The sequence below is a fragment of the Nelumbo nucifera genome, chromosome 2 (genome assembly GCF_055504915.1).
Source record: "Nelumbo nucifera cultivar China Antique chromosome 2, China Antique-T2T, whole genome shotgun sequence".
Lineage (NCBI taxonomy): Eukaryota > Viridiplantae > Streptophyta > Magnoliopsida > Proteales > Nelumbonaceae > Nelumbo > Nelumbo nucifera.
The window spans coordinates 5,843,705-5,871,415 of record NC_142650.1 but is presented as its reverse complement, the minus strand read 5'-3'; the positions used below and the strand labels follow the sequence as shown (position 1 = coordinate 5,871,415).

General features: G+C 40.2%; 1 protein-coding gene across 5 annotated transcripts in view; it reads left to right on the top strand.

Annotated features, from left to right (window-relative positions):
* The window catches only part of LOC104594724 (hydrolase family protein / HAD-superfamily protein), a 43,159-nt gene extending 19,932 nt beyond the window's left edge, over window positions 1-23,227 (top strand). Inside the window, exons 3-12 of one of the 5 annotated variants that reach the window (XM_010255161.2) lie at window positions 2,513-2,548; window positions 3,319-3,392; window positions 3,480-3,520; window positions 3,707-3,781; window positions 3,923-4,124; window positions 5,320-5,415; window positions 11,469-11,536; window positions 21,825-22,032; window positions 22,162-22,245; window positions 22,757-23,227. In XM_010255161.2, the coding sequence (XP_010253463.1) occupies window positions 2,513-2,548; window positions 3,319-3,392; window positions 3,480-3,520; window positions 3,707-3,781; window positions 3,923-4,124; window positions 5,320-5,415; window positions 11,469-11,536; window positions 21,825-22,032; window positions 22,162-22,245; window positions 22,757-22,813 (941 nt within the window). In that variant the 3' untranslated portion in view covers window positions 22,814-23,227. The remainder of the gene's footprint in view (window positions 1-2,512; window positions 2,549-3,318; window positions 3,393-3,479; window positions 3,521-3,706; window positions 3,782-3,922; window positions 4,125-5,319; window positions 5,416-11,468; window positions 11,537-21,824; window positions 22,033-22,161; window positions 22,246-22,756) is intronic. The other 4 variants (XM_010255162.2, XM_010255163.2, XM_010255165.2 and 1 more) reach the window with 4 other exon arrangements.
* Window positions 23,228-27,711: the final 4,484 nt, after the last annotated feature.

Sequence of the window (27,711 nt, the reverse complement as noted above, 5' to 3'; positions counted from 1 at the left end):
GTTTAGTGGCATGTTTAGATGTACGAAGAAATGGTAAAACATGACTTTTACTCAAACAACACGTAGTGCAAGAAACATCAAAAGTATCATCAGGGGGAATTTTATTCTTAATCAAACCAAAGTCAAACAAAAATTTTAATTTTTGGGAATATGGATGACCCAATCGTTTATGCCATAAATCCCAAACATTATTTCTATCTCAATAGAGAATCAAACAAAGAAGAACTAAGTAAAGCTGAGGATGCCTCGGTTGAGACTTCTCAAACTCCAGCGCAAACAGACGGCCTAGCCTACACCCCTTCCCTTTCACCTTCCCAGTGTACCGGTCCTGTATCAAGCAACCATCATGAGAAAATGTGAGGACATTTCCTTCATCAACAAGTTGGCCAATAGAAATCAGATTAGTAGTAAGGTTGGGTACTAAGAGGGTTTTGGAGAGAGGAAAGGATCTGGTTGGTGACAGTTGAATGGACAAATCATTACTACCAATGATGTCTAACTTTTCACCATTAGCAGTAATAATATGTTCATGGTGAGTTTTAGTGGAAGGGATTGGGTGATTGAGGTAGGCTCCTATCATATGGTTGGTGGCACCTGAATCTATAATCCAAGCATGTGAAGGGGAAGAACAATATGCAGAGAACTTACCAGACAAGCCAATAGCAGAGAAAGCAGAGGAAATAGCAGAAGATACCGGTTGCCGAACTCTTTCTTCATCTATGACACCTGTTGATTCACCTTTCATTGAAGACTCACCCTTGGTAGATACAATGTCTGTTGCTGGTCCATCTGTTGCCTGATAGGTCCGGGGCTGAGTCTTTTTCTGAGAGCCCTTAGCTGGTCGGACTGGACAGTCTGGAATGATGTGACCATGTTGCTTGCAATAGGTACACACATTCTTCTTCTTACAGTGAGATGCAATATGTCCAAAACCCTTACACTCATAGCACTGGGTTTTGGAGAGGTCCTTGGGGGTTGGCTTCTTACCCCCATGAGCAATAAAGGCTGTTTCAGCCCCAACTTCAGCCATCTTCCCATCAAACCCGACTGCAGTGAGAAGTCTAGTCTCTTCTCTCAGAAGTTCCCCTAAAACAGAATTCATATTTGGTAGTGTTCCCCTACTTAGAATGTTGGACCTGATTATCTCATATTCAGGTCTAAGTCTCATCAAGAACTGAGTCACCTTTCTCTTCTCAAAGTGCTTCTGAAGATATTTCACACACTCCACTGGATCCGAGGGTTCAATGTGAACAATCTCATATTCAGCCACTAATCAAGAAAACCAGAATAATACTCCTGTATCCTCCTATTTCCTTGGCTGTAAGAGAATATTTCTGATTCTATCTGATATTGCTTAGATACGTTAGACTGTTGATAAACTTTTTCTAGATACATGTACATCTCATATGCTGTTTTCATTCTCCTCATAGGTATAGATATATGATAGTCAATAGGACTCAGAATCCAAGAAACAAGTTTACCATTATCCAACTTCCATTGTTGTAAAGCTTTGGCCTCGGTCTCAGATACCGTTCCATTCAGATATCCTTCTGAACCCTTTCCCTCAACATAAAAGTCGAAGTGGAACTTCTACATCCCATAGTTCTGTCTACTCATCTTTACAGGAATGATATCACCTTTGTATGAAGCCATTACAGCAAGAAAATAGCACAAATAGGGTTCGACTGAAGTTTAAAGAAATTAATCTGAAGTAAAACTTGATCCAAAGACAAGTGAAATAGGCTGTAATCAATCCAAGAGAGTAAAAAAACTGAGATAGAAACCCCTTACTTTCACCGGAGATTGTTCAGGATCCAAAACAAAGAAAAGCTGAACACAGTCTAGAAAAGGAAAGTTTGGGTGCAGCCGCCAAGAAGGAGAGTCCAGATCTCTCTCAAAACTTCACGGATCTCTGTAAAAATTTCAAAATATGTTGAGAAGGGCTAGGCGACAACTCCTTTCAATTCTTGCTGCAAACGGAGGTCAAACAAGAGAGATCCAATAAAATCTCTCTCTGGGTGCGCAGAAAACAGAAGAGTTCCTGGATAGATCAAAACAATCCAGGACCACTCGGCAGAAATGTAGGTTCTCAATAGATCACGAAGACAAGATGGATCAGAGAGAAGGAAGATCAAAGAGCAACAACCTGCTCTGATACCATGTGAACTGAATTCAGAGCAAGAAGAAAACAGATCTAGGGGTGTCAAGAATAGTCGACCCCCACCCCAAAGAGTCTCTTTTATATTAAAGAGATAAAAAGTATGTACAGTTACAAGAATGCCCTTACAAGGATGAAAGATAAAAAGAACAAATAAAATAATAAGAACTATGATACTGTACAACAAGGACTACTCTAATAATGTACATCAAGATATATCTTCACATTGTCAATGCATCTTTTTATGCTATTGAGTCTTGTTGTATGTTGTTATGGTGCACTTTTAAACTATTATATTCATCATTCTTTATTCTGTCAGTGCAGCTTAGTCACCACAAATTTTCTTGTCTGCAGGCATGTTGAAGATTCCATTTGTATTCTTGACAAATGGTGAGTCTCTCTCTAGCCAAAAGAGCACATTAAGCTATCTTCTACTTTTTTTTTGATAAACAAATAAAAAGAAACTTTATTAATTAAAAGGAAAAAAGTACAACTTAAGTACCTATCAAGAAAAAGTACAACCACAGAGAGGTAATGGGGCAGCACCCAAACAACAAAGAGAAGAAGCACCATACATTTTTTATTACAATTTATAATTGGCTGCTGAAGCTCTAAGCAGGCCCAAAAGAGAGATCTAATCCACTACTTTTCATTATCTATCAAGATCTAATCCAATATTTGTTGTTCTCTTACAAAAGCACTGTGGAATATAATATTGTTGCAGCTTAGTATATCTCTGATTCTGAATGTAGTTGTTCTGAAAGGACCTTTCACACACTCCCATTTAGAATTGTTGGTCTAATGTCTTTGGGCTCTTCAACTCCAGATTTCTTTGGGATCAGAGAGATGAAGAAGCGATATTGCTGATTAAATTTAGACACAACTCAGTAGGATGCTGGACAGAATTTTCTGGATGCTTTCTGTTTTATTCGTCTTGCATATTATCATCAGTTAGATGTCTTTTGAATGGATCAATTCAGTGAAATTGTGCTTGCATGTACGAGCTTTCATCCTTTTGAACTTTTCTTATTGCAATTTGGACATTGTTTCGAATTATTTCCAGATAAGGAATCCTCTGGGTACTTGTCTTATAATTGTGGTTTATATGTGAACTAAAATAGGGTAATAGGCTAACACATATTGCCAAACTATTTTAATAGGAGGTGGTGTACCAGAATCTAAACGAGCCTCTGAGTTAAGTGAACTTTTGGGAGTAAACATTCTACCTTTACAGGTATTATTCTGAAGATCCAAATATCTTTCTGTGGCCATACGACAGTCATAGGACTTGGCATCTCCATTGGTATTTGTTCTTCTGCAGGTTGTACAGGGCCATTCACCTTTCAAAAACCTAGCAAAGAGGTATATGTCTTGATTGAATTATCGCATTACTGAAATTCACCATCTAAAAATGCATTTGTTCAGGCACATTATTTACATTGTTCTCTTTTTCGCTTAGGTTGCAAAATGTTCATTATTCTACTAATTAGTGGAATCTGGAAGTGTATTCGATGTGTTATGTTTTTATTAAAGGTTATTTGCTTTTAGCAGATATGAGAATCAACTCGTTGTTGCTGTTGGAAAAGGGGAACCTGCTACAGTGATGTTTGAATATGGTTTTAAGTAGGTATTCGCATGATTGTCATAGTTCAGTTATTCCTTGATCTTTTGAGTTGAGACTTTCTATTCCATTAAACTATTACATATGCTATCCAGCATGCATCTTCCCTATAGTTATACCTGCTTAATTGATTTTATTTGCAGAAATGTACTTTCAATAGATGAGTACTCTTCCTACTTTGATGGCATTGATCCCCTTTCTCAGTTTAAAAACTGGGAAATTAATGGGGAAATTAAAAAGAGGAGCACCTCCAAGGAGATCACTGCAAGACACAATATTTTCTCTGAAAGAGTTAAAGCAGTTTTTATTGTTAGTGATTCTGTTGACTGGAGCAGGGACATCCAGGTCTTCTTCTTGAGCTGTAGCTTACCTCCTTCCTCAGCAAGACTTATTTTTTGGCCATGTGTCTTTTAAGAATATTGTTGAATACATCACTCAAATCAGGTGCTAATTGAACATTCACTGGTGAAAACATAGCAAGGATTCTCCTTTACCAGTATAAGCGATCAAAGGACTAGATGAATCAATGTCTACTTTAAAAATTAGAATCCATTTGTGCCACACCATGAAGTGATTCTTATTTTCATTTTCATTTTCTTTCTTTTATTTTTTTAGCGAGAGGGGGAGAGAGTTTCAGGGAAATGCTTCCAGTGGGAAATCCCATCTGGTTGGAACTTACCAAGGAAACATTTCTGCTCAAATACAAGGTAACCTACTGGAATTGCATGTAGGAAGAGGACAGTGTTTCTTTTTTCTAGATTGAATAGGACAATGTTTGTTGCATCCATCCACCCCCTCCATAAGAAAAAAACAGAAAACAAAAATTAAAGGGGAAGCTCTTGATAATAATGATAACAACAACAACAACGACAACAACAACTATTATTATTATTATAGAAAACTAAATTTTCTTATTTCTTAGAAGTCTCTTGGGCCAAAACCAGTGAGGTGCATGCCTTTTTGAAGCAAGGTGCAAAAATACAAAAAAAAGCTAAAAATCAAAATAAAAATGTCAGAAAATTAAAAAAAGCCAAAAATTTAAAAAATGCAAAAAATTCAAAAATATTAAAACATAATGTTAATAAAAAAATATAAACTTAAATTTTAAAATAAATGTTTTAAATAACCTATTATCTAAAGTTAAAATACATAAACATGACATGTAAAGTGTATTCAAATGAAAATTTAAAAATAAAAGCAAACATATAAAGCATTTTCAAGCATGTAAAACCCACAATCTCTTTTTTTTTCTTCAATTGCATTACTTCAAGTAGCTAATGTGATGTAAAACATATTGCATTCTTGATTCTACTGCCTTTGTACCACGCCCCTCGAGGCAAGCCCAATCAAATCCATGTTAGGGTCTTAAATTATTATTCCTTACATAAAAAATAATGATTTTATAACTTGAATTGCCTTTTAAGAAGATATATTTTTTTGGAATGAATGAATGAACAACATTAGCAAATAGGGGGTTCTTGGAGTCAATGCTGTTTTTTCCAGCAAAAAGCATTGGGCTAATAATTGGAAATGATATCAGGTTCTCTGTGACATTCTAAGAACTGGGGGTCTTCCTGGGCGGGAGAATGGGCAGCAACCACGACTGTATTTTGCAAATGATGATCTTGAGTATCAGGTTAGTTGAAATGCTAATTTGGAGATTTTGTTTTGAGAAAGCTAAAAATAGTCATCTAGACAACAAAAGGTCAATCAACATCAAAACAGTAGGAATCTGTTGAATTAAAAAATATGAAAGAAAGTAGTTTCTTGAAGAGAGAATGAGGAGAGAAGGAGAAGAGAAGAAGAGAAGTTGAAAAGAAAAGAGAGCAATAATCTGGCCGCCCCCTTCACTAAAATAATAGAACAGTACAAAGATAATTATGCCCTTATAGGGTGGCAAAACATAGAACATCATATATAACACTCCAAAAAGATAATAAAATTTGGACTCACATAACTACTGTGGTCCCCACCTCCTATCTAACAACTAGCATAAAACATCTACTCAGAAAAACATCATAAAACTAATTAATCTTCAACACTCCCCCTCAAGTTGGGAGTAAATGTCACACATTCCCAACTTGCGTAGATCATGTTCAAGCTTGTTCCTTGCCACCCGTTTAGTGAGAACATCAGCCAGCTGCAACTCTGAAGAGACATAAGGAAAACAAACTTCTCCGGTTGTTACCCTTTCTCTTATAAAGTGTCTATCAACTTCAATGTGTTTTGTCCTATCATGCTGAATTGGATTGTGGGAAATATTGATTGCAGCCTGATTGTCACAGTATAACATCATAGGTTCCTCTGCTTTCACCCCAATCTCACTCAAAAGAGATCTAACCCAAAGAAGTTCTGAGACACCATGAGACATGAATTTATACTCAGCTTCTGCACTTGACCTTGCCACAACCACTTGCTTCTTACTCTTCCAGGAGCAAGTTTCCACCTACAAAGGTACACACTTCTGATGTAGACCTCCTGTCATCTAAGAATCCTGTCCAGTCTACATCTGTATAGGATTCTAGCTTCAGATTCTCATGATTTGAGAAAAGAGTGCCTCTGCCAGGGGGCTTTTTCAAATATGCAAGTATTCTCTCAATAGCTTCCCAGTGCTGAAATCGAGGTGCATGCATGTACTGACTCACAACACTGACAACATAAGAAATATCTGGTTGTGTCATACACAAATACAACAGTCGGCCCACCATTCTTTGATATCTCCCTACATCCTTTACCAATTCACCGCCCACACCATTAATTTTGTGATTTGGATCAATAGGAGTGTCTGCTGGTTTGGTCCCCAACTTCCCAGTCTCTCGCAGTAGGTCAAATACATACTTTCTCTGTGAAATGAAGATCTCATGCTTGGATCTTGCAACTTCAATCCCTAAGAAGTATTTGAGCTCACCAAGATCTTTGATCTCAAATTCTTGCTGCAATGATTTTTTGAGATCATCAATCTCCACCAGATCATTTCCTATCACCACTATATCATCCACATACACAATCAGAATTGATAGCAAAGCATCTCTCCTCTTCACAAAGAGGGTGTGATCAAACTGTGTCTGTGTGTATCCAAAACGGACGAGTACCCCTCTAAACCTATCAAACCAAGCTCTAGGTGATTGTTTCAGTCCATACAGAGATTTTCTGAGTCTGCACACCTTTCCTTTACCAACATTTTCATAAAAGCCTGCTGGAATGTCCATATATACCTCATCCTGTAAATCACCGTTGACGAAAGAATTTTTGACATCAAGCTGGAACAAGGGCCATGAAAAGGTGGTTGCTAGAGATAAAAAGATACGAATTAAACTCATCTTAGCTACTGGTGCAAAGGTTTCCAGATAATCAACACCATAGGTCTGAGTATACCCTTTTGCTACCAACCTTGCCTTGTACCTCTCTATCTTGCCACCGACCTTATACTTCACTATGAATACCCATTGACATCCGACTATCTCCTTGTCTGGGGGGAGATCAACTATTTTCCAAGTTTGGTTTTTGACCAAAGCATCCATCTCATCTTGCATGGCGGTTTTCCTCTCAGGTTTGGAGAGAGCCTCAGTAACATTCCTAGGTATAGACACAAAATCCAGGGAAAAAAAGAAAAGCACGGTAGGAGGGTGATAAGGCACTGTAGGAAAGATAGTGTGAAATGCAGTGGGCTGTACACTTCTCTTCCCCTTACGAAGTGCAATGGGAAGATCAAGGTCAGTGGGATCAACTGCAACAATGGTGCTAGGGACAGAAACATTATCATCAGAAAATATAATAGGCTCAGGCTCAAGAGGAATACCTGGAACTGTATCTACCAAATCTAGAGTTTCAGGACTTACAGAGAGTGATGTGGGTCGAGGATGTGTCGAGTCAACCATCATCTGCCGGCGTTGATATTGCTGTGAGGCTGCCTGTAGTGGCTCAGGTAATGAAATTGGAGGTGTAGGTGCTGGCTGAACCGATTGTGCAGGTGGTGGCTGAACTGATGGAGGCACCACAAAAACAGGAAGAAGAACAAATTGTGAGTTCTCCTTCCCAAAACTCTCCTCCTGAGGAGAACCACTCGAGAAGAAGAATGTGGATTCAAAAAAGGTAACATCCATAGTGACAAATCTGCTCCTCGACACTGGGTCATAATAGCAATACCCCTTTTGGTTCTGAGCATACCCAAGAAAAACACATTTCTTGGCCTTAGGATCCAATTTCTTGCGATGAGGGCCAAGAATGTGAACAAAAGAAACACAACCAAAAACCCTCAGAGGTATATGAAATATTTCTCCATCTGGAAAAAGAAAGCTAAATGGCACCTTAAACCCCAAAGTCCGTGAAAGAACACGGTTAATCACATGTACGGCTGTAAGAACTGCATCTCCCCAGAACTGCACAGGAACTGAAGCACACACCAAAAGACTCCTTGCCACCTCCACAATGTGTCTGTTTTTCCTCTCAGCAACTCCATTTTGTTGTGGTGTATATGCACAACTGCTCTGATGAACTACACCATGTTCTAAGAGATACGTGGTTAGGTCCTTCTCAAAGTACTCTTTGGCATTATCTGATTTAAAAGCCTTAGTTCTCACTCCAAATTGTGTGAGAACCATTTGGTGGAATTGTCGTACTAAGTTAGGAACCTCATCACGTGATCTCATCAAATATATCCAAGAATATCATGTATAATCATCCACAAACAAGAGAAAGTAACGGAATCCTCCCATGGAAGGGATTTGATATGGCCTCCATACATCAGTGTGAACAATATTAAAAGCAGAAGTACTTTTATTCCTTGGTTTAAAAACTGTCTACAATGCTTTCCTAACTTACAACTCTCATACTCCAAATTAGATAATTGAACAGACTCAAATAACTTTGGGAAAAGACATTTCAAAGAACTAAAAGAAAGATGTCCCAAGCGATTGTGCCAAAGCATAATCTGGTTCACCGACTCTGACCCACTACTACTGTTGCTGCTAACATGATGGCCCTGATGTCTCGGAATCTCATCCAGAAGGTAGACTCCATTCACCTCACGACCACTCCCAATCATCTTCTTTGACTCCGGATCCTGCAAAACACAATTACTAGGAAGAAAGGTCACAAAACAATTCAAATTTTTTGTCAAAGAACTAACAGACAGTAGGTTGGTATGAAGTCTAGGGACATGTAAAACAGAAGACAAAATTGTATCATTGGTCACTCTAACTGTCCCCTTCCCAGTAATGGGCATATGTGAACCATTTGCTGTACCAGAGCACAACTGATAGGAACTGAAAATGGTAGGGGCATTAGTCATATGCTCAGATGCTCTTGAGTCTATAATCCAGGGAGGTCCCTCCTTACCTGAAGTGGATGCAAGATTTGCAGTTGGCTCCTGCATTTTGCTGTCCATCTGGAAGGCTAGAGTTGGGTGAATCTTTCTTACTCATAAGCTGTCCAAACCTCTCCAATTCTGTTATCATTGCTGCTACTACAATGGATTCCCAATCAGTTTGGGAGAGAGGGGCTGAAGAGTTTTCTGTAGTGGCTATATTTGCATTTCCCTTCTTGTTTCTTATCCGAGCAGGCATAAGATTTGAATGAAGCTTCCAACAAGTGTCCCTGGTATGCTTAGGCTTCTTGCAATAATCACACACCAAGTCCTTATCTTCCCTTCTAGTCTCACTACTCCCCCTGTCTCCATTCGGCTTAGGTTTTGTTGTACCAACCATAGCCGATTGGTTAATCCCAGGCTGTCTCAGCATTACATTCCTCCTACTCTCCTCTATAGAGACAAAAGCATAGGCCTGAGAGGGTGTCACACCCTCCCTAGAAAAAATATGCTGCCTAGCAATGTCAAATTTAGGGTTCAACCCTGCCAAGAACTCAAAAACCCTATTCCTCTCTACCAGTTTGTGATAAGTTGCTGCATCATTTACACTTTCCCATACCACAGTTTCTAAGTGATCTATTTCCTGCCATAGGGTTTTCAGCATGGAGAAATACACAACAAGAGGTTTTTCTGCTTGTTTCATACTTATCACCTGATTTCTTAACTGATAGGCTCTGGCTTCATTTTGCTTCTGAGAGTAGGTTTCTATCACTCTATCCCAAAATCTCCTTAGCAGTATTAGCCCATAGGAAATTTTTTGTAATATGAGGTAACATAGAATTACAATCTAGTACATTACCTTGTAATTCTCTTGCACCCATCGGGAAAAGTCTGTACCAGGTTTCTTCTCCTCCCCAGTGAGATACCCTAATTTTCCACGGGCACCAATAGCCATCTTAGCTGATTGTGCCCACTCCAAATATTTTGTACCATCAAGTTTTACTGTAGTAATGACCCCAGACCCAAAAATATCACTACTATTTCCAACACCCAGTCCCACAATACTGGTAGATTTCATCTCGGTATTCCAACTCTCCATTTTACTTCAAACAGTTCAATAGTAAGAAAAAATAGATTGGAGACCTTCAAAAAATAATTTAATACCTCACACACAGAAACCAACCCTTCCGGAAGAAGAAAACCCTAGCTGGAGGGACATCTCTCTCCTCCCCACGCCTCCCAATAGAGAGAAAAGTGAATCGATCACTCCGGGAGGCCTAGAAATTTTCAGAAACCAAACCACCCTCTTCAGAAAATCGAAAGAAAACTAACAATTCCTGGGCGCCCAAGATCAGATAAAAAACAAAGAGTCCAACTTTTCTGGGACTCTTCCCCGAACTCCAGTTCTTCCTGATTTTGATGCCGAACAGTAGATCACCTTCCTGATGTCTAGATCCCACCAAAAACTCCAATAACTGGGCAATCTATAGCAGATTGATCAGCCCTTTACTACTTCATGCAGTCGGCTGATCTAGGGCTGCATGAGAATGCTTCAAGAAACCCTAGCCGATGCTCTGATACCAAGTAGGAATCTGCTGAACTAAAAAATATGAAAGAAAGTAGTTTCTTGAAGAGAGGAGGAGAGAAGGAGAAGAAGAGAAGAAGAAAAGTTAAAAAGAAAAGAGAGCAATAATCTGGCCGCCCCCTTCACTTATTATTTATACTAAAATAATAGAACAGTACAAAGACAACTATGCCCTTATAGAGTGGCAAAACATAAAACAGTATATATAACACTCAAAAAACATAATAAAATTTGGACTCACATAACTATTGTGGTCCCAACCTCCTATCTAACAACTAACATAAAACATCTACTCAGAAAAATATCATAAAACTAATTAATCTTCAACAAAAACCATAGATAAGAACTTGACAGAAGCCAGGATTTAACTTTTTATGGGTCCTATTTATGCCAAAACTCAAACTACTTAGATGATCTTAGTCATATTTCTGTTGAATCATCAAGTAGGATCTAAAGACACATGGGTATATGCCATGGATTTTATATTCGATGCTTCAACTAAATTTTTATCAGGTTGAAATTGGCTAGTGGAATATCTTTGTGTGACCCATGAAAGTGGGGTTCCATTCGACTAGTATTTGCATCATATTGGTGGCTATTTTATATTTTACACTGTAACTAACACATAAAAAATATGGAGTATAGTATTAGGTTATCTTACCGCAGGGACTTTTCTCCACTGAATTTAATGATAGTGCTTATAAATAGGATTCTAGGTTCTCTAGAGACCAGAATCATGTTTTGGCTTATAAATATTACCAAAATTATGGAAGTACTGATTGCTTGCTGCTCAAAGCAGGGTGCATTTCCTTCTGAACGTCTTGGCATGGGTGCTTTCAGAATTGCACTAGAGAGCATATTTAACAGGTAAGGCTGAAACACTTGTATTTGCAGAGTCGGGTAAGAGCCATGAAGCCATAAAGTAATTGTACCTGTCAAAACTCTGAATATTTAGTGTAATATGGGCTACAGGGGTACTGTGGTCTTTTTACATGTTTTTTTTTTGTTTTATTGTGTTGCCTTAGTATATAATAGAAAGCTGGTGCCGCCAACCAAGACATTTGACTCTCCAATCTCAGTTTCTTTCTCACTCTTCCTGTTTTTCTTTATTTTTTATCAAGAAAACAAGGTATCAGAGCAGATTTTGTGGGCCTGAAGACAAATCGAACTATTTTTCCCCCTCTCTTGCTGATTACCAGATCGATCTCAGAAGAAATTACATTAGATTGATCTGGGAGTAGTTCCTTTCCTCCCCTTTTTATTTCTTGGTCGTGTGCCAAGATAAGGCTGTTTGTTTGTGGTGACTAAATGCTGTTAAGGTTTTGGTGTTGTTTAACACCTATATGGATCGTGTGATCCTTTTGTACCTAGATGGGTGGAGGATTTAGATCAGGTATGACTGGTGGTGGCTGTAACAGCAGTGGTAGTTTTTTTTGGTGACTGTGGTAACTGTGTGACCATTTAAGTAAATGACTGTGATTGTAGGGCCTGTTCATCTTGGTTTTTTGGGTACCTTGGCAGTGCTGTCCTATTAGGCTACCATAGCAGTTCTTGATAGTTATAGTACTGTGTCTGTCCTATTAGGTTACCTTAGCAGTTCTTGATAGTTATAGGCGGGTAGTAGACCTCGGTGGAAACCTTAATTTTTCCATATGTTAGAGGGTTGTTTTTATTTCGTTTGGAGAAGGGGAAAAGATAGTCACTCACTAGGTAATTTTATTTTACACTTCCTTGTTAGCATTTCCATGTTTTTGTTGCTGGGTTGTGAGAAACTGTTATCACCATGTTAACTCATCGAAACCAAATAACTCAGGCATGCACTCATTGGATGATTTGATTTTTCACTTTAACGAATCTCTTAACATGTTAGGATAGTTTGATATTTCTAACTTGTCTTGCTAAGATAGTATACGATGTCAGCATGCCATTGATAATAATGGAGAATCTAGTTGATTGTTTACAACCCTTCATCCAGCAAATCTATTTCTCGCCAAAACCTTTCAGCTCAAAGATTTTCCATATGCAACTTCTCCACTTTACCGTTGGTCTTTTCCAAGTCCATCTTACAAACTACACCCCCAAAACTTATTCTCTGCAACACATTTGTTAGCAATCAGCACACCATCCACTTTTTGTCTTCTTTCAATGGAAGCACTCTGGGAGGGAGCAGCAACCACATTTATTACTTTCATCAACCTATTATTCAACCTTTGCCACTATTTTGTAAAGACTTACAGTGAAGCTGATGGTGCAGAAATCTTCAACACCAAGAGGTTCAGATTTTTTTGGGTTAAGCTTGATGAAGATCGCAATATTGCTTATGTTAATATTAGCAAAACTATAGAAGTCTTCAAAATCCTCCACAAGTCTTCTTTAATATAATTTCCCGACATTCCTAATAAAACACTATAGAAAATCTCAAGGAACTGTTCAACCTAAAAGCTTAAGCTGTTAGGTGAGGCCCCTGAATAGGTTTTATTCTCTAAAACGCCCCCTCACATAAAAGCCCATTGGGCTTGAAATGTGGTCAAGCACAGACCCACCCATACTTTGTTTTGAAATTTAATTAATTATAATGGGACAACGAGGATTGAACACTAGACCACTTTGTCAAAGTGATGCTAATACCATCTCAAGGAATTGTTCGACCTAAGAGCCTAAGCTGTTAGGTGAGGTCCTTGAATAGGCTTTTATTCCCTAACAGAAAACACATCTGGGCCTGGAGTCTTGTCCTCATCCAAATCAAAGAAAACTTGCCTGATTAACTCTTCATAGAAGCAATTTTCCAACCAATTTCTTTTATTTGCCGAGAGGGAGGGATCTTCCCAACCTAATAAGGAAGAGTGCTAACACCTATAAGTATAAAGCTCTTTGAAGTACTCAATGATCTTCATTCTTATCTGTGATGGCTCTTCAATCTCTTGACCCTCCACTTGAAGCTTTGAGATGTGGTTCCTTCTATGTGTTTAGTATAGCTTACGTTTATTAAATAATTTGTACTTGATTTGTCTTCAAAACCGAGAAAAGTACTGGAAAGTTTTTTCTTGGGATGGAGTTCAGGGCGGCGACTACATGGAGAAGAAGGCTGGAGGTCGAAGCTAAGAAATGTGTTTGGAGCTTGCAGAAACATGGGACAAGAGAGCTTGAAGATCAGAGAAGAGAAGAAGACCACCATTTTTCTTTGCAGGGACACAGTGTTCTGGCTGAAAGGTTTCGTTGATGCAGTTACGTATAGCATGAAACAAATCGGATGGAAAGGGCAGTTGAATAGGGGAAGGAAGAATTATGCAGCGGAGCTGAGAAACAATAGAAATGGGTGGTTTGTGGTAGTTACAGAGAGCTTTGGGAAAAGTAACAGGAAATACATGTGTATTCCGGAAGGTAAAAGGAAGACAGGGTGGAAGGGTTATGCAGACAAGTTGCAGGAGTATCTGGTAGTGATGGAGAAGGAGAAGAGTCAGCAAAGGATATCAACTGAGAAAACAGTGGATGGGGTGGGAGATAACGTACAGAGTGAAAAGGGAGAGTAGAAAACCCAGAAGGTAGTGGATGATTATGTTGCGTGCTCCGTTAAGTCGAGCAAAATGGAGTTCGAAGTGGATAGGCAGGATTGGGGGAAAAAACTCGTGCTGATAGCTAGGAGGAAGGTCACAGATTGGCAGTTAGTCGCAGAGGAGATAAGGAACAAATTTGATATCAGAGCCCCTGTGTTAGTGTTACCTTTTTGCAAAAACAGAGCCATTCTCGACACAGGGGGGTGAAGATAGAACTCTTTGCAGTTGAAACGAGGGAAGGTCTTATTGTGGTTGAAGAATGGCGTATGTCTTGTAATGAGCGAGACATTACTGTTGCGTGTTTTGGAATCAAGCTCCTTGGGGTGCCTTTCAACCTCTGGAGCAACTCCTTCTTTGGAAGACTTATCCATACGATGGGTGGTGCAATGGAGGACTGTAACTTCAGGGACTTGAGGGCGATCGAGATGAGAATTCGAGGGTTGAAGCCGGAGGAGGTTCCACGGGTGGTCACGTGTTACTCGGAGGGCCTCTGGAGGAAGATCTGGGTCTTGACAGAAGTGGAAGCATCGCTGTGGAGAGAATGTTCGAAGGAGGAAGAAGATGGTGACGTGGATGAAAGTTGCTTACGTGGCAGAGCATTAGTGGGAGGGAAGGGGGAAGAGTAGGGGGGATATTTTAAGGAAGGGGAAGAATCAGATCTGGAGGGGAATTTGGGCGGCCACATCGAAAAAGGCAATAATTCAAAAACACAAAATGAATTTAAAGTCGGTCGGCCCATCATATGCTGATGTGGCGAACTGGGGGGTTTTAAAAGTGGGACACGTGATAACTTAACGTATCACGTGGGAAAGGGAAGGGGCGGTCTGAATAGCGAACCGGGGGGACGAGTCAGCAACCCACGTGATCACTTAAGGCCTCACGTGGGTCGGGTTAAGGGGCCAGCATGTGGGGCGATGATAGACGATGGCAACGGTCTATCATCGTCTACCTTGGGGCCTGTAGAGAGGAGAAAATCGCAGGGGCGGAACTCGGCTAGTGAACTGAGGTGGGTACCTCTCCCTAGTATACTAGGGAGAGAAATGATGAAAGAGAGGACTGGGATGAAGACTGGATGCAATGTGGAGCAGGTAATGAAAAGATGAAGAATGCGAAATAAGTGATTGGGGTGGTTTGAATATAACATGCTTATTTCAGGAGGACGCAAAAGAGGATTGGAGACTGAATCTAGCCGATCAAAGGAACCCAACAGATGGTGGAGGAGGAGTGGAGTCAAGTAAGGGGAATGAAGACATCAGTCAGATAGGCGCGCTCCCAAAGCTTGCAATTGTGCAAGATGCAACAATAGGGGTTAACCCGGAGAACCTGAGGCAGAGCGGAAACATGACAATAAGGGACAAACAATGGGTAGAGAGGGCAGATCACCAGAGCATCCAATGGACAGAAAGGTCTACCAACCAACTCAGGGAGACAGAATTTGACCAACCCTCTGAACAAGGGTGGGCGGTGACAACATCCCCGGTCCCCACTCGTCACCTCAGTGAAACCCAGGTAACCAATTGAATTCAGTTTGTGTTACTAATGCGCTCTCGTTGTCCTATGTCTCAGATTCCGTGCCTAATCCAAGCTCAATAGTTCGTGTATGTGCTGCCAGTCAGGGTGGCAGGCTCTTAAAGGGCGGGGAGAAGAGAGGGGTGGACACTGGACAGCGGGGAGAGACTGGAAGGAAGGTATAGGAATGAGAGAATTTTGGAAATTATAGAAAAAGTCTTTAAGTAGAACAAGAGATGAGATGGACAGGGACTTTAGAGGAGAGAAGAGGTGAAGGTTCAGGTGGAGTGGAAGAAGGAGAGGAGGGGAGATGTGGAGGGGCTTTTGCAGTAAGGAAAGTGGAGGAGAATCCTAATAAAGAGGACATGCTAGCAGATTTTGTGGGGAAATTGGGGTGCAGATTGGAAGATTTGAATGTGCTGAAGGAAGGCCTATTGTAGAGGCAGAAGGAAACTAGAACAAAGAAGAAGAAATTGAGTGAAGTTGAGAGATTGAGAAGAGATGTGGAGGGTGACAAGAAGTTTGGGGTAATAGGGGATAAAAGGAAAGGGGTAAGGTAGGGGTTAGGTGAAGAAGGGGCTTAAGAAACAAGTGAGAATGAAGATACATAGCTGGAATGTGAGGGGAATAGGAAGCGCTAGGAAAAGAGCATTAATAAAGGAAGTAATAAAAAGGTATGACCTAGGCATTGTACTTTTGTAGGAAACCAAGAGAATGGAGTTTGATAATAGATGGGCGAGGAGTGTATGGAAAGCTAGAGGGATTAGTTGGGTGGCTGCTCCCTCGTGGGTTGCATCAGGAGGGATAGTAACAATGTGGAAGAGGGATGCGGTGGATAGAGTGGAGGAATTGATTGGAAGATACTCAGTTTCTATGAAGTTCAAACAACAAGAGGATGGGTATGTGTGGGTGCTCACAAATGTATACGGACCAAATGATTATAGGGAGAGACGGGAGTTATGGGAGGAGTTGGCTGATGTTAGGGGGTTGTGGGATGGACCTGGTGTGTGGGTAGAGACTTCAATGTGATCAGATACTCAGAGGAAACTAACAAGGCCAATTAGAGGGTGACAACTAGTATGAGGAAGTTTAACAGGTTTGTGGATACCTTTGAGCTCAAAGAGATACCCCTCGCCCATAAGGCTTTTACCTGGTCCAATCTCCAACCTAGGCCCATCTGTTCCAAGCTGGATAGGTTCCTGTTCTCCTTGGACTAGGAAGAACATTGGGGAAATCTGGCATCTAGAGCTCTTCCTAGGGTGACCTCTGATCATTGGCCCATAGTAATTGGCAAGGAGGAAAGGAGTGGAGGCCCTGTCCCGTTTAGATTTGAAAATATGTGGCTACTTCATCCTGGGTTTACCGAGAGAGTTAGGGAGTGGTGGTATGAATGTAACCCAATTGTGGAATGGGAGGGGACAAGATTCCATAAGAAATTACAATTTTTGAAAGCAAAGATTAAGGAGTGGAATCTTTTAGAGTTTGGGATGCTAGAAGAAAGTAAGAGAGCTTTGATGGACCAAATTGAAAGCTTGGACTCTAGAGAAGAAGGGGGAGAACTTGGAGAGGGAGACATTGAACTTAGAAGAGACTTGAGAAAGCAATTAGAGGATTGCCTACATAAGGAGGAAATTTGCTGGAGGCAAAAGTCTAGGTGTAAATGGCTGCAAGAGGGAGATAGGAACACCAGGTATTTCCATTCTTTGGTAGTGGAGCTAACACAACAAGAGGAGATTGTCAGGGCATGTATTGAGCATTTCAAATCCATTCTAAGAAGGCTTATAAGTGGTGGGCTGTGGGTAGAAGGGTTGGATTGGCTAGATGTAGGGATGGACAATAGGAGAAGGCTGGAAAGAAGGTTTGAGCTGGAAGAAATCAAGGAGGCTGCATTTTCTATGGATAAAACAAAAGCCCTAGGGCCGAATGGATTCACAATGGCTTTTTATCAGGATTGTTGGAATATTTTGAAAGATGACCTTCTGCTGGTGTTCGAGGAGTTTCATAGGAGAGGCATTGTTAACCCAGGAGTGAACTCCACCTTCATAACTTTGATTCCAAAAAAGAAAGAGGCCTCCCGCCCAAAGGATTTCAGACCAATCAGTTTGGTTAATAGCCTATATAAGATTATTGCAAAGGTGTTGTCTTTAAGAATGAAGGAGGTATTGCCAGACATCATTGCACAAAATCAAGGAGCCTTTGTGAGTGGAAGATAGATTACAGACCAAATCCTCATTGCTAATAAGAGGGTGGAGAGTTTTAAGAAGGATAAAAAGAAGGGGATGGTGTGTTAGTTGGACCTAGAAAAGGCTTATGATTTAGTGGACTGGGAGTTTTTGAGGAAGGTTATGACTAAATTTGGGTTTGAGGCTAAATGGTGTAAATGGATCATGGGTTGTGTTTGGAACTGTCATTGTTCAGTGCTAGTGAATGGGACAATGGTAGATTTCTTTCCAGCCTATAGAGGTATAAGACACGGAGACCCCCTTTCTCCCTTCTTGTTCATTCTGATTGCTGATGTTTTGGGGAAGTTGATACACAGGGTAGATTCTAGGGGTCTTATCAAATGATAGAGAGTTGGAAGGGAGGAAACACCCCTCACCCATTTACAGTTTGCTGATGACACAATCCTATTCTATGAAGGAGGTAATGTGGGTTTTATCAGGAACATGAAGTTGGTGTTACAACTTTTTGAGCAAATGTCAAATTTGAAGGTGAACTTTGGGAAAAGCTGTGTAGTGGATGTGAATTTGGAAGAGAGAGAGATTAGGGAGTGTGCAGAAGTGCTTGGGTGTGAAGCTTCGGAATGGCCTTTAAATTACTTTGGGTTGCCTCTAGGTGATAACTCAAGAGAGAGCTTTTGGAACCCGGTGGTGGAAAGATTTGAAAAGAGACTTGCATCCTGGAAAAAGAACTACCTCTCCCTTCGTGGAAGGATTACACTGATTAAGACCACACTAGCAAACTTACCCATCTACTTCATGCCAGTATTTAAAGTCCCATTGAAGGTGTCTAGCAGGTTGGAGAGGATGGTGAAAGACTTCCTTTGGGAGCCGGGAGAGGAGAAGAGGGATCATAGAGTTAGATGGGAGGTGGTGACTAGGAGTAAAAGCTGTGGTGGGTTGGGGCGGGCTCGGGAACATTAGAAAAAGAAATATGGCTCTTTTGGGGAAGTGGCTGTGGAGATTTCCTTTGGAGCAGAAGCTGTGGGCTAGGATAGTGGCAAGCATACATGGCTGGAGCAAATTGGAAGGGATGCTGGAATCAGAGCTAACCACAAGTTCCTCTCCTTGAAAAGCAATTCATGATTTGCTACCAGTTTTCTCCCCTTACATCAAGTATGACTTGAATTCGGGTAATTCCATAAAATTTTGGGAACAGATTTGGGTGGGGTCTGTACCTTTAAAAGATTAGTTTCCTTCTTTGTATGCTCTTTCGGACCTTAAGAATGAGCCAGTTTCTTCTTTCATCACTCCTTCCTCTTCCAATTCTGGGCCTGGGTGGAACCTATGTCTGAGAAGGGTTGTGAGGGACTCAGACCTAGACAGTATCTCGAGCCTCCTTGATCTCCTTGATAATGTCTTCTTAGACCCCTCAAACATGGACTCTAGAATTTGGACCCCTACCCCAAGTGGATCTTTTTCTTGTGCTTCCTTCTTTAAAGTTTTAAGCCAGTCCACTGATCTTGTTACCCCCCCCCCCCTTTCCTGGTTAAGGAGGTTTGGTGCAGACCAATTCCTCCCAAGGTTGGTAGTTTTTGTTGGGAAGCCTATCTGGAAAGAATTAATACTGGTGATTTGCTCCAAAAAAAAAGAGACCCAGTACTTGCTTGTCTCCTCATTGGTGTGTTCTCTACAAAGCGGAGGGGGAAACTGGTTTCCACTTACTGGTATCTTGCCAATATGCAAAGTCTGTTTAGGAGTGGGCCTTTTCTCTCTTTGAGTGTAGCTGGAATCCCCCATCAAGCATGCAGAGTCTATTATCCCCTTCTTTTTTCAGGTGGACAGTGAAAAGAGGAAAGATTATGTGGAAGGGACTGAGGGCTGCAGTATGTTGGTCACTATGGGAAGAAAGAAACTCCAGGATCTTCTCAGAAGTCGAGAGGGGGTTGATGAACTGAGGGCCACAATTCATATTAGGGCCGTACAGTGGCTGAAATCCTTAGTGCTATTTACAGATTACACAGTGGATGATATGCTGAGGAAGTGGGGAGAAATTGCAAACTGTTCGCAGAGCAAATCAGCAATGAGTGTGCCTTGGACCCCCCCCCCCCCCCCCCCCTACTTGCTGGATTCTTAAAACTGAATTTTGGTGGCAGTAGAAGAGGGAACCCTGGACAGTCAGTCAGGGATTGGAGGTGTTTTCAGGAATGAGAATGGGGTCATTTCTGCATTATAATCGGGTCCAATTGGAGTGGGGGACTCCCTTAGAGCTGAGATTTATGCAGTTATGGAAGGGATACAGAAAGCTAAAGAGATGAATATCAGAGAAATCATAATTGAAGGGGATTCGGAGGTGGTAATAGGGTGGCTGAATAAAGACAACAGTAGCCTATGGAATTACAGTAATGAGAGGAAAAGGTTTAAGCGGCTTGTGAGGGAGATGGAAGTGAAGATGAGGTGGGTTCAAAGATCAGCTAATTCCTTGGCTGATGGATTACCTAAACAAGGGGTAGAAAGGGACTCAATGTTTTAGGCCAATTTGTAAACTACTGTTTCCATTTCCTTTTCTTTTCTTAAGTGCTCTAGCTGTATGTTGAAGACAAGAGTGCTTGTCTTCTTCTTTGTAATCATCTTTATCCTGAATTAATGAAATTGCTAATGAATGCGTTATTGATAAAAAAAAAAAACTTGTTTATTGACAACTAGGCGCCATTAGGCATAGTTGTCGCCTAGGTGACTAGACGGTTTTACAGTGTTGCCTCACTCAAATGCCCATAGTTTTGTATACTAGGCAACCAACGCAGAGACTTAGGTGGGCCCCTAAACACAAGGTGGGCGCCTAAATCTAGCTTCAGTGCTCTTTATTTTTTGAAAAAACAGGGGCTTCTTCTCTTCCAGCCCAACTTCAGTTCTTTTTTTCTTCGAAAAAACAGGGGCTCTGCCCCTATTCTCCTCCCTTCTTCTTCTTCTTCTTCTTCTTCTTCTTCCAGCCCAGATTCAATGCTTGTTTTCTGAAAAAACAGGGGCTCCACCTCTATTCTTCCTCTTCTTCTTCTTCCAGCTCAGATTCAATGCTTTTTTTCTTTCGAAAACCCTATTCTCCTCCTCCTTCTTCGTCTTCCCTTCCTAGTTACTGGCTTCCTGTACTTGTTATTTTTAACAGCCGAACCTACTCTACTCCCTTCCTAGTTCCCAAATTTATAAAACAGTTTAGGTCAGATTTCATCGCCTAGGTGATGCCTAGTTGCCCCATGGTCGCCTAGCCTCACCTAGTTGCCTTGACAACTATGCCATTAGGTGCCACATCAGCAGAACAGTGAATAAACGCTCAACCGTTGGGGGAAGCGTTAAGACGAAGCTTCCCCCAATGGTTGGTGCGTACATAAATCAAAATCCACTTTTGTGAATATCAATGCCTATGGATGAACATGATGGAAAAATGTTGATTTGGCGATGACATGGTGGCGTTTTGATAAATGCCTATCACGAAACGCCCATGGAACAAAACACACGCTTAGTCTTATCTGATAAGGGAGGTTTTGGTGTTGGGATAATATGAAGTTGCCACAAACAAAGGGCACACCAAATAGTCAAGGTTGCACTCTTTTTCTGAAAAACAAAGACTGACTACCTAACTTGGCCTATCCAGCCTTCCTTTTCTATACTTTCCAAACAAAATTTATAAGCTAAATGTTCTAAGACTGCAGCAATATCTTAGGTTTAGAATAGTCCTTTTTTACAGTCTATCAGTCGGCACATTCATACACTAGTCATTGCATCAACTAAGGAAGCCAGAACAATTAATCATTATTGCCTCACCTCATTAACTACACTAATCCTATCTTATGTTTTAAGAACTATGTTTGGCATCACAAAAGTTGAAATTTTGGAATTATGCTCTGTGCCCAATGTGTGTTGTCTGAAAACATGCAGAATTCACCCTCATGCTTTGGAGTATACATGTTTTGGAAAACCAAATCCTTTTGTATTCAAGAACGCAGAAGCTGTATTGAGACAAGTTCAGCTATCCTCTCATCATGACCATCAGGCTGTGAATAATGGCCTTGCTGGAGGTCATCCTTTCAGAACCCTATATATGATAGGAGATAATCCTTTAGTTGATATAAAAGGTGCAAGACAGGTTTGTCCCTGTAGAACTTTAGTTTTCCTGTTAGTCATTCATGTACACCATTGTAAGATTTAAAAAGTTCATTAACTTGTATATTATGTTGAGGATACAAGGATGAAGGTTATAGTTTTGGCTTTTCAGGCAGGACACCCATGGTTTTCTATTTTGACAAGGACAGGTGTTTTCAGGGGAAAAGAAAATCATGCAGAATTTCCAGCAGATCTGGTGCGTTCTGACATCAATGATATATTCTTATAGTTGAAAAGCAAGTTATACTACTACATAATATGAAAATACATAGTTTTTCTGAGAGGGTTTGCAATTTTCACTTTCCCTACGGTGAAGTGCAAGGATGTTCCAAAAACTTTAAGCCTCCCATGCTAAAAGTTTATTCAACTGTGAATTTTTGCTAATATATTGCTGAAGATCTTCAATAGAGCCAGAGGGAAATGAATATACCCTTTATAACCTGTGATTTGCATGCTATCACAATGTACATAACAGAACAAAAGCAATGGAATCCATCTCTAGTTTATCTGGATTGCCTGCTTCATCAGCATTCTCCAATGGTTTTTTTCCTCATGCATACAAGGCATATTCCCGATTCATGTTATAAATTTTCTGCTTCAAGGTGCATGAACATGAGTCTAATATATAGCTGTACAGTATCTAGAGACATAAGGTTAAAACCATGTAGATCAACCTCTAAATTTATCTCATGTATTGCATGTTGCAGGTTGTTGACACTGTTGAAGAAGCAATGGACTATATTTTGAGAAAAGAGTTCTCATGAAGCCTTTGTGTTTTCATGTTTCCATTCATTACTTTCCTTTCCAGGTCTTTATTTTTCTTATCCTTTTTTCCTTCGCAATTTTAAAATGTGTGCAACTCGTTTGAAAAGTGGAAGATCTGGGAAGAACTTGAGTCATAGAGCATTTGATATGCACAAGTATGGCTAGGTGTACAAGTCAAGCGCCTGAACCTGATCTGAAGATTTTCCTCTGCATTGGTCCTGAGCCCTTGGCTCGGGCCCTAGCAAATGTTTAAACCCGAGCCTGCCCAAATTGGACCACTAAGCATGGGTTTTTAGCTATTTGTTAGGTGTGCAAGTAGGTATTGAACCTTGATGGACCTCCTTTAGTCCTGTAACTCGGAGTTATTTTTGTGAACCAAGTTGAATAAATTAGTACTTTTCTTTTCCTTTGAACCACTGTGTATCCAGTACTTGACCATGCTGCTGTTTGCACTTGTGCAGTTGTGCCTAGGGGCAGCAAGCAAGATATTAAAATTGATGGTTTTCTATGATTAATGTGAGGAATATGAAATAACTTACATAGATCGAGCTCTTTTACATGCTTGGACAAATGGGCTAAAAAAGCATCATGTATTCTATTCCCTATCAAATAAGATAAGTAGCTATTAGTTGAAGACCATGGAATGGAATGGTGGTTTCTAAATTCTAACCACACTATGGCAATGCGTAGCTTAAAGGTTCTGGAGTTTTCGGCTTACTACACCCTATAGATCATTTCAAGGTTTCAAAAACCGACCCAGAACCAGAACCGACCTGGTCACCGGTTTCCAGGTTGATGATTCCACTGTTAGGTTTGAACAGATGGCCTGTTCCAACTTAAAAAGTAAAAAATGGCTGAAACTGTTGAACAGGCTGCACGGGTTGACAGTTTGACCACTGGGTCAGCGGGTTGTTGACTAAACCAATGGTTTTTGGCCAAGAACTGGGTTAAGGGTGAAACAGAACTGATTGCCTGGATGGTTTCCAGGCTGGATGGTCCAACCATCTGGGTCAATGGTGGTTCAAAAACACTGAATCATTTACCTTGAATGCTGGATTGAACGAGTTACCAACTTGGATGCTTGTCTAGATTTCTTGTGGATGGATTTAAGTTTAGCCATTCATGTATTACACAACAATTGAACCACTTGAACAGCTTTATGCAGTTTTAATGTCGACGCAAGATGACGAGGAGGATGTAAGCGGTGGTAGTGACAAAAGATTTGCGCACCTTTCTTTCGACAAGGGATACAATCTTGGGTATATAGTAAAAGGTGAAAATGTGATACGTAGTCAACTGTGAACAGTTGAAGGGGAGGGCTTCTCAGGTAGTTTATTATGCTGTTGGAAGTCCGATGTTCAATGCAGCCTAATCAAGTCCAATAAAAGATTAATCCATCTACAGCTCTTGGATCATCCATCTGGAAAGAATTGGGATCTTCTATTCATTTATGGACATCCTTCCGAAAACCAGCGTAAAAAATTCTGGTTAGACCTCTCTAATGATCTATCACTAGGAGACTCACCTTGGTTGGTAATGGGAAATTTAAATGATATAGTCTCTTATCATTATTGCAAGGTCATTTGAAGAAAAAATCAAAATTCTCTAAATCATTGACCCGTCTCATTGAATTGAAGAATTTATGTGATTTGGGTTATAAGGACCTTACACTTGGTTAAAATGTTAAATGGTCAAGCAGGATCACATAAAGTGCAGAAAAGGATAGACAAAGCACTAGCTACATGCCACTGGTTGGAAATATTTAGTGATGCGGAATTATACCACCTTCTTCCAATTCACTCTGATCACTCGCCTATATTATTAAGTACACACCCTATGAAGAAGAAAAGGAGAGCCTAATTCCACTTTCAGCCATTTTGGACTGAACATCAAGAATGTTCAAAAATCATTGATGATACTTGGAAAGAGCAAGTTAGTGGAGATCCAGCATCCTAAATTTTGCAAAAACTTAAAACTTTCCAAAGTAAATTAAAGGAATGGAAAAAAAAAACCAAGTTTGGGTGGATTGAAGATCAACTCTTAAAGCTCCAATTACAAATTCAACAAATGAAGCAAAAGGAGTCTGGCCTGTCAGAGTAAGAATTATCCACCTTGAGCTCACTTCAAAATCAATATGACAAGTGGTTGCTAGTTGAAGAGCAGCTATGGAAATTAAAATCAAGAGAACTTTGGCTACATGAAGGAGATAGAAATACACGCTATTTTCAACAAATAGTAAAGGCCAAGAGAAGAACACAAGGAATTAACTGGCTGAAAATAGAAAAGAGGGAATGGATATCAGATAAAGAAAAAAATAAGGAATTTCAAAATTTTATTGAGGAATATAGGCAACAAGAGGAGAACTTTGATCCTAGCTTCATTTTAGATTTACATTTTACTCAACTTTGAGAGGCTCAAAGCCAATCACTCATGCTACCTCTTAGTTTTGAAGATAACTGAGGTAGTGAAAAAAAACTCACCCTCATAAAGCTCCAGGTTCTAATGGCTTTACAACTTTATTTTATAAAAAATATTGGCAAGTAATAGGCCTAGATGTCTATGAAATGGTTCTTTCATTTTTTTCACACAAGAATTTTTCCCTAAGAAATGAATAATACAAATTTCACCTTTATTCCCAAAAGAAGAGCACCAAAGACTCCAGCCCACTATAGGCCACTAAGTTTATACAATGTGCTCAATAAGATCATTTCAAAATGGATGGTGGGTAGAATGCAACCTTTACTACAAGATCTTATTTCTCAAAATGAATCAGGCTTCTTCAAAGGCAGACAAATTTCAGACAATGTCACACTTGCTAGAGAAATTATTCACTTTCTAAGAAAACAAAGAAAAGGCAAAGGTTGGATAGCAATCAAGTTGGACATGTCGAAGGCTTTCGACAAAATGGGCTGGAATTTTTTTTATCAACAACACTTTCATTAACTCATCAATAGAAGATTTACAATAGGAAGACAAACACGCTTATCTTCCAAGAGCAACAAAGAACCTCAAGAAAAGGAAAAAAAAAAGAAAAAAAACACACTATAGTTACAGTTTAGCCCAAAACAGCGAATCCCTTTCTACCCTTTGTTTAGCTAAACCGTCAATTAGGGAATTAGCCGATCTTTTAACCCAACGTATCTTAACTTCCATCTCCCGCACCAGCCACTTGAATTTCCTCCTCTCATTATTGTACCTCCATAAGCCACTATGATCTTTAACCACCCACCCTATCACCACCTCTGAATCCCCTTCAATTAAGAGTTTCCTGATGTTCAACTCCTTAGTTTTCTGGACTCCTTCCATAACTGCAAAGATCTCAGCTCTAAGGGAGTCACCCACTCCAATTGGGCCTCAGAACATGGCAGAAATGACCCCATTTTCATCCCTAAAAACACCCCCAGTCCCCGATTGTCCTGGATTTCCCCTGCTACACCCATCAAAGTTTAGTTTCACGAATCCACCAGGTGGAGGGGTCCAAGTCACACTCATTACTGACTTGGTCTGTGTGCAATTTGCAATTTCACCCCACTTCCTCAGCATTCCATCCACAGTGTAATCTTTGAAAAGCTCCAAAGATTTCAGCCACTGTACCGCCCTAATATGAATGACAGCCCTCAAATCTGTTGCTCTTCTTTGAGCTTCTGAGAATATCTTGGAGTTTCTTTCTTCCCAAAGTGTCCAACATACTGCAGCCCTTAGTCCTCTCCACATTGTCCTTCCCCTTTTTATCTGCCACCTGAAAAAAGAAGGGGAAAAAAGGCCTTGCAAGTCTGATGGAGGATTCCAGCTACATCCAAATAGGGACAAAACCCATTCCCAAATTGACCTCGCAAAATGGCAAGACACCAGTAGGTGAAAACCAGTCTCCCCATCCGCTTTACAAAAAACACACCACTGAGGTGACAAACAAGTATTGGGTCTCTTCTTTTGGAGTAGATCAACAATATTGATTCTTTCCAAATAAGCTTCCCAACAAAAACTACCAACCCTAAGAGGTATTGCTCTGCACCAAACCTCATCAACTGGAAAATGGGCTGAAATTTTCTCTTGGTCATTTCAGAAAAAAAAATGACTTTTCCAGCACAATGGAGAAAGTTAAATGAGTAATGTATTAAATCTCCCACTATCTCTATAAAAATCAAAGCACAAGGTCATTTCAAACTTAGTAGAGGTCTCAGGCAAGGAGATAGAGGATCTCCTTACCTTTTCATCATTGGCATAGAGGCTTTATCCCACCTCTTTAATTCAGAAGCTGTGTTGAACAACATTGAAGGCATCAAGATTAGTAAGTTGGCTCCACCCATTGTTCATTTGCTTTGTGCCGATGACTGTTTTATATTATGCAGGGCACACCTTGATCAAATCAAAACTCTCAAGCACATTCTTGAACGCTTTGAAGCAATCTCGGGTCAAAAGCTAAATTACTCAAAGTCATCGGTCATGTTCAGAAAGAATATTCATAGACAACATCAGAAATTCATATCTCATGTTCTCTCTAATCCCAAGTCTAATGACAAGGTAAAATATCTTGGAGCTAAATTATGGTTAGGAGGTAACCTCTATTCCTCTCATCTTGAAACTTTAAAGAGAGTAAAGAGCAGAATTGATTCATGGAAAGCTAAATTGCTTTCTCAAGCTGGGAGAGCCACTCTAATCAAGTCAGTGGCCCAATCTATACCTCTATACTCTGTGTCTACTACCATATTCCCGGTTAGAGTTCACAAAGAGTTGAGCAAAATACAAAGAGATTTTTGGTGGAATGGCTCGAGCAGCCAAGATAACAAGCACACCATTTCATGGGACAAACTTTGCATTCCAAAAGCTAAGGGAGGTCTTGGTTTCAAAAACTCCAGTATGAACAAGGCAATGTTTGGGAACCACTCAAACACATATA